This window comes from Lampetra fluviatilis, chromosome 28 (genome assembly GCF_964198595.1).
Source record: "Lampetra fluviatilis chromosome 28, kcLamFluv1.1, whole genome shotgun sequence".
Classification (NCBI taxonomy): domain Eukaryota; kingdom Metazoa; phylum Chordata; class Hyperoartia; order Petromyzontiformes; family Petromyzontidae; genus Lampetra; species Lampetra fluviatilis.
The window spans coordinates 3,663,858-3,676,491 of record NC_136302.1 but is presented as its reverse complement, the minus strand read 5'-3'; the positions used below and the strand labels follow the sequence as shown (position 1 = coordinate 3,676,491).

General features: G+C 47.8%; 1 protein-coding gene across 1 annotated transcript in view; it reads left to right on the top strand.

Annotated features, from left to right (window-relative positions):
• The window catches only part of LOC144942649 (uncharacterized), an 82,420-nt gene that overhangs the window by 1,793 nt on the left and 67,993 nt on the right, over nt 1-12,634 (top strand). The window contains exons 2-11 of the mRNA XM_078869446.1: nt 1,475-1,548; nt 1,873-1,962; nt 3,529-3,618; nt 6,167-6,282; nt 7,199-7,206; nt 8,099-8,172; nt 8,497-8,586; nt 8,773-8,862; nt 9,049-9,138; nt 10,235-10,380. Of these exons, the coding sequence (XP_078725572.1) occupies nt 1,475-1,548; nt 1,873-1,962; nt 3,529-3,618; nt 6,167-6,282; nt 7,199-7,206; nt 8,099-8,172; nt 8,497-8,586; nt 8,773-8,862; nt 9,049-9,138; nt 10,235-10,380 (868 nt within the window). The remainder of the gene's footprint in view (nt 1-1,474; nt 1,549-1,872; nt 1,963-3,528; nt 3,619-6,166; nt 6,283-7,198; nt 7,207-8,098; nt 8,173-8,496; nt 8,587-8,772; nt 8,863-9,048; nt 9,139-10,234; nt 10,381-12,634) is intronic.

Sequence of the window (12,634 nt, the reverse complement as noted above, 5' to 3'; positions counted from 1 at the left end):
CCTCCATCATTATCAACATCAGCCGCCCCGGTAACAAATACAACTGATTCTATTAATGCGACCGCTACCGCTGTGGAGATATCACCAATAACAGCGCCCTCGGACACAACAGCAGCGAATACATCAGCTGTGACTCAACCTCCATCATTATCAACATCAGCCGCCCCGGTAACAAATACAACTGATTATATTAATGCAACCGCTACCGCTGTGGAGATATCACCAATAACAGCGCCCTCAGACACAACAGCAGCGGATACATCAGCTGTGACTCAATCTCCATCATTCTCAACATCAGCCGCCCCGGTAACAAATACAACTGATTCTATTAATGCAACCGCTACCGCTGTGGAGACATCACCAATAACAGCGCCCTCAGACACAACAGCAGCGAATACATCAGCTGTGACTCAACCTCCATCAATCCCAACATCAGCCGCCCGGGTAACAAATACAACTGATTCTATTAATGCGACCGCTACCGCTGTGGAGATATCACCAATAACAGCGCCCTCGGACACAACAGCAGCGAATACATCAGCTGTGACTCAACCTGAATCATTCTCAACATCAGCCGCCCCGGTAACAATTACAGCTGATTATATTAATGCAACCGCTACCGCTGTGGAGACATCACCAATAACAGCGCCCTCAGACACAACAGCAGCGAATACATCAGCTGTGACTCAACCTCCATCAATCCCAACATCAGCCGCCCCGGTAACAAATACAACTGATTCTATTAATGCGACCACTACCGCTGTGGAGATATCACCAATAACAGTGCCCTCGGACACAACAGCAGCAAATACATCAGCTGTGACTCAACCTCCATCAATCCCAACATCAGCCTTCCCGGTAACAAATACAACTTATTCTATTAATGCAACCGCTACCGCTGTGGAGATATTACCAATAACAGCGCCCTCGGACACAACAGCATCGAATACATCAGCTGTGACTCAAGCTCCATCCTTCTCAACATCAGCCGCCCTGGTAACAAATACAACTGATTCTATTAATGCAACCACTACCGCTGTGGAGACATCACCAATAACAGCACCCTCAGACACAACAGCAGCGAATACATCAGCTGTGACTCAACCTCCATCATTCTCAACATCAGCCACCCCGGTAACAAATACAACTGATTATATTAATGCGACCGCTACCGCTGTGGAGATATCACCAATAACAGCGCCCTCGGACACAACAGCAGCGAATACATCAGCTGTGACTCAACCTCCATCATTCTCAACATCAGCCGCCCCGGTAACAAATACAACTGATTCTATTAATGCAACCGCTACCGCTGTGGAGACATCACCAATAACAGCACCCTCAGACACAACAGCAGCGAATACATCAGCTGTGACTCAACCTCCATCAATCTCAAAATCAGCCGCCCCGGTAACAAATACAACTGATTCTATTAATGCGACCGCTACCGCTGTGGCGATATCACCAATAACAGCGCCCTCGGACACAACAACAGCGAATACATCAGCTATGACTCAACCTCCATCAATCCCAACATCAGCCGCCCTGGTAACAAATACAACTGTTTCTATTAATGCAACCGCTACCGCTGTGGAGACATCACCAATAACAGCGCCCTCAGACACAACAGCAGCGAATATATCAGCTGTGACTCAACCTCCATCATTCTCAACATCAGCCGCCCCGGTAACAAATACAACTGATTCTATTAATGCGACCGCTACCGCTGTGGAGATATCACCAATAACAGCGCCCTCAGAAACAACAGCAGCGAATACATCAGCTGTGACTCAACCTCCATCAATCCCAACATCAGCCGCCCTGGTAACAAATACAACTGATTCTATTAATGCAACCGCTACCGCTGTGCAGACATCACCAATAACAGCGCCCTCAGACACAACAGCAGCGAATACATCAGCTGTGACTCAACCTCCATCAATCCCAACATCAGCCGCCCTGGTAACAAATACAACTGATTCTATTAATGCGACCGCTACCGCTGTGCAGACATCACCAAAAACAGCGCCCTCAGACACAACAGCAGCGAATATATCAGCTGTGACTCAACCTCCATCATTCTCAACATCAGCCGCCCCGGTAACAAATACAACTGATTCTATTAATGCGACCGCTACCGCTGTGGAGATATCACCAATAACAGCACCCTCAGACACAACAGCAGCGAATACATCAGCTGTGATTCAATTTCCATCATTCTCAACATCAGCCGCCCCGATAACAAATACAACTGATTCTATTAATGCAACCGCTACCGCTGTGGAGACATCACCAAAAACAGCGCCCTCAGACACAACAGCAGCAAATACATCAGCTCTGACTCAACCTCCATCATTCTCAACATCAGCCGCCCCGGTAACAAATAAAACTGATTCTATTAATGCAACCGCTACCGCTGTGGAGACATCACCAATAACAGCGCCCTCAGACACAACAGCAGCGAATACATCAGCTGTGACTCAACCTCCATCATTATCAACATCAGCCGCCCCGGTAACAAATACAACTTATTCTATTAATGCAACCGCTACCGCTGTGGAGATATTACCAATAACAGCGCCCTCGGACACAACAGCATCAAATACATCAGCTGTGACTCAAGCTCCATCCTTCTCAACATCAGCCGCCCTGGTAACAAATACAACTGATTCTATTAATGCAACCGCTACCGCTGTGGAGACATCACCAATAACAGCACCCTCAGACACAACAGCAGCGAATACATCAGCTGTGACTCAACCTCCATCATTCTCAACATCAGCCACCCCGGTAACAAATACAACTGATTATATTAATGCGACCGCTACCGCTGTGGAGATATCACCAATAACAGCGCCCTCGGACACAACAGCAGCGAATACATCAGCTGTGACTCAACCTCCATCATTCTCAACATCAGCCGCCCCGGTAACAAATACAACTGATTCTATTAATGCAACCGCTACCGCTGTGGAGACATCACCAATAACAGCACCCTCAGACACAACAGCAGCGAATACATCAGCTGTGACTCAACCTCCATCAATCTCAACATCAGCCGCCCCGGTAACAAATACAACTGATTCTATTAATGCGACCGCTACCGCTGTGGCGATATCACCAATAACAGCGCCCTCGGACACAACAACAGCGAATACATCAGCTGTGACTCAACCTCCATCAATCCCAACATCAGCCGCCCTGGTAACAAATACAACTGTTTCTATTAATGCAACCGCTACCGCTGTGGAGACATCACCAATAACAGCGCCCTCAGACACAACAGCAGCGAATATATCAGCTGTGACTCAACCTCCATCATTCTCAACATCAGCCGCCCCGGTAACAAATACAACTGATTCTATTAATGCGACCGCTACCGCTGTGGAGATATCACCAATAACAGCGCCCTCAGACACAACAGCAGCGAATACATCAGCTGTGACTCAACCTCCATCAATCCCAACATCAGCCGCCCCGGTAACAAATACAACTGATTCTATTAATGCAACCGCTACCGCTGTGCAGACATCACCAATAACAGCGCCCTCAGACACAACAGCAGCGAATACATCAGCTGTGACTCAACCTCCATCAATCCCAACATCAGCCGCCCTGGTAACAAATACAACTGATTCTATTAATGCGACCGCTACCGCTGTGCAGACATCACCAAAAACAGCGCCCTCAGACACAACAGCAGCGAATATATCAGCTGTGACTCAACCTCCATCATTCTCAACATCAGCCGCCCCGGTAACAAATACAACTGATTCTATTAATGCGACCGCTACCGCTGTGGAGATATCACCAATAACAGCACCCTCAGACACAACAGCAGCGAATACATCAGCTGTGATTCAATTTCCATCATTCTCAACATCAGCCGCCCCGATAACAAATACAACTGATTCTATTAATGCAACCGCTACCGCTGTGGAGACATCACCAAAAACAGCGCCCTCAGACACAACAGCAGCAAATACATCAGCTCTGACTCAACCTCCATCATTCTCAACATCAGCCGCCCCGGTAACAAATAAAACTGATTCTATTAATGCAACCGCTACCGCTGTGGAGACATCACCAATAACAGCGCCCTCAGACACAACAGCAGCGAATACATCAGCTGTGACTCAACCTCCATCAATCTCAACATCAGCCGCCCCGGTAACAAATACAACTGATTCTATTAATGTGACCGCTACCGCTGTGGAGATATCACCAATAACAGCGCCCTCGGACACAACAGCAGCGAATACATCAGCTGTGACTCAACCTCCATCATTATCAACATCAGCCGCCCCGGTAACAAATACAACTGATTATATTAATTCAACCGCTACCGCTGTGGAGATATCACCAATAACAGCGCCCTCAGACACAACAGCAGCGGATACATCAGCTGTGACTCAGTCTCCATCATTCTCAACATCAGCCGCCCCGGTAACAAATACAACTGATTCTATTAATGCAACCGCTACCGCTGTGGAGACATCACCAATAACAGCGCCCTCAAACACAACAGCAGCGAATACATCAGCTGTGACTCAACCTCCATCAATCCCAACATCAGCCGCCCGGGTAACAAATACAACTGATTCTATTAATGTGACCGCTACCGCTGTGGAGATATCACCAATAACAGCGCCCTCGGACACAACAGCAGCGAATACATCAGCTGTGACTCAACCTGAATCATTCTCAACATCAGCCGCCCCGGTAACAATTACAGCTGATTATATTAATGCAACCGCTACCGCTGTGGAGACATCACCAATAACAGCGCCCTCAGACACAACAGCAGCGAATACATCAGCTGTGACTCAACCTCCATCAATCCCAACATCAGCCGCCCCGGTAACAAATACAACTGATTCTATTAACGCGACCGCTACCGCTGTGGAGATATCACCAATAACAGTGCCCTCGGACACAACAGCAGCAAATACATCAGCTGTGACTCAACCTCCATCAATCCCAACATCAGCCTTCCCGGTAACAAATACAACTTATTCTATTAATGCAACCGCTACCGCTGTGGAGATATTACCAATAACAGCGCCCTCAGACACAACAGCAGCGAATACATCAGCTGTGACTCAACTTCCATCAATCTCAACATCAGCCGCCCCGGTAACAAATACAACTGATTCTATTAATGCGACCGCTACCGCTGTGGAGATATCACCAATAACAGCGCCCTCAGACACAACAACAGCGGATACATCAGCTGTGACTCAACCTCCATCAATCCCAACATCAGCCGCCCGGGTAACAAATACAACTGATTCTATTAATGCGACCGCTACCGCTGTGGAGATATCACCAATAACAGCGCCCTCGGACACAACAGCAGCGAATACATCAGCTGTGACTCAACCTGAATCATTCTCAACATCAGCCGCCCCGGTAACAATTACAGCTGATTATATTAATGCAACCGCTACCGCTGTGGAGACATCACCAATAACAGCGCCCTCAGACACAACAGCAGCGAATACATCAGCTGTGACTCAACCTCCATCAATCCCAACATCAGCCGCCCCGGTAACAAATACAACTGATTCTATTAATGCGACCGCTACCGCTGTGGAGATATCACCAATAACAGTGCCCTCGGACACAACAGCAGCAAATACATCAGCTGTGACTCAATCTCCATCAATCCCAACATCAGCCTTCCCGGTAACAAATACAACTTATTCTATTAATGCAACCGCTACCGCTGTGGAGATATTACCAATAACAGCGCCCTCGGACACAACAGCATCGAATACATCAGCTGTGACTCAAGCTCCATCCTTCTCAACATCAGCCGCCCTGGTAACAAATACAACTGATTCTATTAATGCAACCACTACCGCTGTGGAGACATCACCAATAACAGCGCCCTCAGACACAACAGCAGCGAATACATCAGCTGTGACTCAACCTCCATCATTCTCAACATCAGCCACCCCGGTAACAAATACAACTGATTATATTAATGCGACCGCTACCGCTGTGGAGATATCACCAATAACAGCGCCCTCGGACACAACAGCAGCGAATACATCAGCTGTGACTCAACCTCCATCATTCTCAACATCAGCCGCCCCGGTAACAAATACAACTGATTCTATTAATGCAACCGCTACCGCTGTGGAGACATCACCAATAACAGCACCCTCAGACACAACAGCAGCGAATACATCAGCTGTGACTCAACCTCCATCAATCTCAACATCAGCCACCCCGGTAACAAATACAACTGATTCTATTAATGCGACCGCTACCGCTGTGGCGATATCACCAATAACAGCGCCCTCAAACACAACAGCAGCGAATACATCAGCTGTGACTCAACCTCCATCAATCCCAACATCAGCCGCCCGGGTAACAAATACAACTGATTCTATTAATGCGACCGCTACCGCTGTGGAGATATCACCAATAACAGCGCCCTCGGACACAACAGCAGCGAATACATCAGCTGTGACTCAACCTGAATCATTCTCAACATCAGCCGCCCCGGTAACAATTACAGCTGATTATATTAATGCAACCGCTACCGCTGTGGAGACATCACCAATAATAGCGCCCTCAGACACAACAGCAGCGAATACATCAGCTGTGACTCAACCTCCATCAATCCCAACATCAGCCGCCCCGGTAACAAATACAACTGATTCTATTAACGCGACCGCTACCGCTGTGGAGATATCACCAATAACAGTGCCCTCGGACACAACAGCAGCAAATACATCAGCTGTGACTCAACCTCCATCAATCCCAACATCAGCCTTCCCGGTAACAAATACAACTTATTCTATTAATGCAACCGCTACCGCTGTGGAGATATTACCAATAACAGCGCCCTCAGACACAACAGCAGCGAATACATCAGCTGTGACTCAACTTCCATCAATCTCAACATCAGCCGCCCCGGTAACAAATACAACTGATTCTATTAATGCGACCGCTACCGCTGTGGAGATATCACCAATAACAGCGCCCTCAGACACAACAACAGCGGATACATCAGCTGTGACTCAACCTCCATCAATCCCAACATCAGCCGCCCGGGTAACAAATACAACTGATTCTATTAATGCGACCGCTACCGCTGTGGAGATATCACCAATAACAGCGCCCTCGGACACAACAGCAGCGAATACATCAGCTGTGACTCAACCTGAATCATTCTCAACATCAGCCGCCCCGGTAACAATTACAGCTGATTATATTAATGCAACCGCTACCGCTGTGGAGACATCACCAATAACAGCGCCCTCAGACACAACAGCAGCGAATACATCAGCTGTGACTCAACCTCCATCAATCCCAACATCAGCCGCCCCGGTAACAAATACAACTGATTCTATTAATGCGACCGCTACCGCTGTGGAGATATCACCAATAACAGTGCCCTCGGACACAACAGCAGCAAATACATCAGCTGTGACTCAATCTCCATCAATCCCAACATCAGCCTTCCCGGTAACAAATACAACTTATTCTATTAATGCAACCGCTACCGCTGTGGAGATATTACCAATAACAGCGCCCTCGGACACAACAGCATCGAATACATCAGCTGTGACTCAAGCTCCATCCTTCTCAACATCAGCCGCCCTGGTAACAAATACAACTGATTCTATTAATGCAACCACTACCGCTGTGGAGACATCACCAATAACAGCGCCCTCAGACACAACAGCAGCGAATACATCAGCTGTGACTCAACCTCCATCATTCTCAACATCAGCCACCCCGGTAACAAATACAACTGATTATATTAATGCGACCGCTACCGCTGTGGAGATATCACCAATAACAGCGCCCTCGGACACAACAGCAGCGAATACATCAGCTGTGACTCAACCTCCATCATTCTCAACATCAGCCGCCCCGGTAACAAATACAACTGATTCTATTAATGCAACCGCTACCGCTGTGGAGACATCACCAATAACAGCACCCTCAGACACAACAGCAGCGAATACATCAGCTGTGACTCAACCTCCATCAATCTCAACATCAGCCGCCCCAGTAACAAATACAACTGATTCTATTAATGCGACCGCTACCGCTGTGGCGATATCACCAATAACAGCGCCCTCGGACACAACAACAGCGAATACATCAGCTGTGACTCAACCTCCATCAATCCCAACATCAGCCGCCCTGGTAACAAATACAACTGTTTCTATTAATGCAACCGCTACCGCTGTGGAGACATCACCAATAACAGCGCCCTCAGACACAACAGCAGCGAATATATCAGCTGTGACTCAACCTCCATCATTCTCAACATCAGCCGCCCCGGTAACAAATACAACTGATTCTATTAATGCGACCGCTACCGCTGTGGAGATATCACCAATAACAGCGCCCTCAGACGCAACAGCAGCGAATACATCAGCTGTGACTCAACCTCCATCAATCCCAACATCAGCCGCCCTGGTAACGAATACAACTGATTCTATTAATGCGACCGCTACCGCTGTGCAGACATCACCAATAACAGCGCCCTCAGACACAACAGCAGCGAATACATCAGCTGTGACTCAACCTCCATCAATCCCAACATCAGCCGCCCTGGTAACAAATACAACTGATTCTATTAATGCAACCGCTACCGCTGTGCAGACATCACCAATAACAGCGCCCTCAGACACAACAGCAGCGAATACATCAGCTGTGACTCAACCTCCATCAATCCCAACATCAGCCGCCCTGGTAACAAATACAACTGATTCTATTAATGCAACCGCTACCGCTGTGCAGACATCACCAATAACAGCGCCCTCAGACACAACAGCAGCGAATACATCAGCTGTGACTCAACCTCCATCAATCCCAACATCAGCCGCCCTGGTAACAAATACAACTGATTCTATTAATGCAACCGCTACCGCTGTGCAGACATCACCAATAACAGCTCCCTCAGACACAACAGCAGCGAATACATCAGCTGTGACTCAACCTCCATCAATCCCAACATCAGCCGCCCTGGTAACAAATACAACTGATTCTATTAATGCGACCGCTACCGCTGTGCAGACATCACCAAAAACAGCGCCCTCAGACACAACAGCAGCGAATATATCAGCTGTGACTCAACCTCCATCATTCTCAACATCAGCCGCCCCGGTAACAAATACAACTGATTCTATTAATGCGACCGCTACCGCTGTGGAGATATCACCAATAACAGCGCCCTCGGACACAACAGCAGCGAATACATCAGCTGTGACTCAACCTCAATCATTCTCAACATCAGCCGCCCCGGTAACAAATACAGCTGATTATATTAATGCAACCGCTACCGCTGTGGAGACATCACCAATAACAGCGCCCTCAGACACAGCAGCAGCGAATACATCAGCTGTGACTCAACCTCCATCATTCTCAACATCAGCTGCCCTGGTAACAAATACAACTGATTCTATTAATGCAACCACTACCGCTGTGGAGACATCACCAATAACAGCGCCTTCGGACAGAACAGCAGCGAATACATCAGCTGTGACTCAACCTCCATCATTCTCAACATCAGCCGCCCCGGTAACAAATACAACTGATTCTATTAATGCAACTGCTACCGCTGTGGAGACATCACCAATAACAGCGCCCTCAGACACAACAGCAGCGAATACATCAGCTGTGACTCAACCTCCATCAATCCCAACATCAGCCGCCCCGGTAACAAATACAACTGATTCTATTAATGCGACCGCTACCGCTGTGGAGATATCACCAATAACAGCGCCCTCAGACACAACAGCAACGAATACATCAGCTGTGACTCAAGCTCCATCATTCTCAACATCAGCCGCCCTGGTAACAAATACAACTCATTCTATTAATGCAACCACTACCGCTGTGGAGACATCACCAATAACAGCGCCCTCAGACACAACAGCAGCGAATACATCAGCTGTGACTCAAGCTCCATCATTCTCAACATCAGCCGCCCTGGTAACAAATACAACTCATTCTATTAATGCAACCACTACCGCTGTGGAGACATCACCAATAACAGCGCCCTCAGACACAACAGCAGCGAATACATCAGCTGTGACTCAACCTCCATCAATCCCAACATCAGCCGCCCCGGTAACAAATACAACTGATTCTATTAATGCGACCGCTACCGCTGTGGAGATATCACCAATAACAGCGCCCTCGGACAGAACAGCAGCGGATACATCAGCTGTGACTCAACCTCCATCATTCTCAACATCAGCCGCCCCGGTAACCAATTCAACTGATTCTATTAATGCAACCGCTACCGCTGTGGAGACATCACCAATAACAGCGCCCTCGGACACAACAGCAGCGAATACATCAGCTGTGATTCAACCTCCATCATTCTCAACATCAGCCTTCCCGGTAACAAATACAACTGATTCTATTAATGCAACCACTACCGCTGTGGAGACATTACCAATAACAGCGCCCTCAGACACAACAGCATTGAATACATTGGCTGTGACTCAAGCTCCATCCTTCTCAACATCAGCCGCCCTGGTAACAAATACAACTGATTCTATTAATGCAACCACTACCGCTGTGGAGACATCACCAATAACAGCGCCCTCAGACACAACAGCAGCGAATACATCAGCTGTGACTCAACCTCCATCATTCTCAACATCAGCCACCCTGGTAACAAATACAACTGATTATATTAATGCGACCGCTACCACTGTGGAGATATCACCAATAACAGCGCCCTCGGACACAACAGCAGCGAATACATCAGCTGTGACTCAAGCTCCATCATTCTCAACATCAGCCGCCCTGGTAACAAATACAACTCATTCTATTAATGCAACCACTACCGCTGTGGAGACATCACCAATAACAGCGCCCTCAGACACAACAGCAGCGAATACATCAGCTGTGACTCAACCTCCATCAATCCCAACATCAGCCGCCCCGGTAACAAATACAACTGATTCTATTAATGCGACCGCTACCGCTGTGGAGATATCACCAATAACAGCGCCCTCGGACACAACAGCAGCGGATACATCAGCTGTGACTCAACCTCCATCATTCTCAACATCAGCCGCCCCGGTAACCAATTCAACTGATTCTATTAATGCAACCGCTACCGCTGTGGAGACATCACCAATAACAGCGCCCTCGGACACAACAGCAGCGAATACATCAGCTGTGATTCAACCTCCATCATTCTCAACATCAGCCTTCCCGGTAACAAATACAACTGATTCTATTAATGCAACCACTACCGCTGTGGAGACATTACCAATAACAGCGCCTTCAGACACAACAGCATCGAATACATTAGCTGTGACTCAAGCTCCATCCTTCTCAACATCAGCCGCCCTGGTAACAAATATAACTGATTCTATTAATGCAACCACTACTGCTGTGGAGACATCACCAATAACAGCGCCCTCAGACACAACAGCAGCGAATACATCAGCTGTGACTCAACCTCCATCATTCTCAACATCAGCCACCCTGGTAACAAATACAACTGATTATATTAATGCGACCGCTACCACTGTGGAGATATCACCAATAACAGCGCCCTCGGACACAACAGCAGCGAATACATCAGCTGTGACTCAACCTCCATCATTCTCAACATCAGCCGCCCCGGTAACAAATACAACTGATTCTATTAATGCAACCGCTACCGCTGTGGAGACATCATCAATAACAGCACCCTCAGACACAACAGCAGCAAATACATCAGCTGTGACTCAACCTCCATCAATCCCAACATCAGCCGCCCCGGTAACAAATACAACTGATTCCATTAATGCGACCGCTACCGCTGTGGAGATATCACCAATATCAGCGCCCTCAGACACAACAGCAGTGAATACATCAGCTGTGACTCAAGCTCCATCATTCTCAACATCAGCCACCCTGGTAACAAATACAACTGATTCTATTAATGCAACTGCTACCGCTGTGGAGACATCACCAATAACAGCGCCCTCAGACACAACAGCAGCGAATACATCAGCTGTGACTCAACCTCCATCATTCTCAACATCAGCCGCCCCGGTAACAAATACAACTGATTCTATTAATGCGACCGCTACCGCTGTGGAGTTTTCACCAATAACAGCACCCTCAGACACAACAGCAGCGAATACATCAGCTGTGACTCAACCTCCATCATTCTCAACATCAGCCGCCCCGGTAACAAATACAACTGATTCTATTAATGCGACCGCTACCGCTGTGGAGACATCACCAATAACAGCGCCCTCGGACACAACAGCAGCGGATACATCAGCTGTGACTCAACCTCCATCATTCTCAACATCAGCCGCCCCGGTAACAAATACAACTGATTCTATTAATGCGACCGCTACCGCTGTGGAGATATCACCAATAACAGCGCCCTCCGACACAACAGCAGCGAATACATCAGCTGTGACTCAACCTCCATCAATCTCAACATCAGCCGTCCCGGTAACAAATACAACTGATTCTATTAATGCTACCGCTGTGGAGACATCACCAATAACAGTGCCCTCAGACACAACAGCAACAAATACATCAGCTGTGACTCAACCTCCATCAATCCCAACATCATCCGCCCTGGTAACAAATACAACTGATTCTATTAATGCAACCACTACCGCTGTGGAGATAT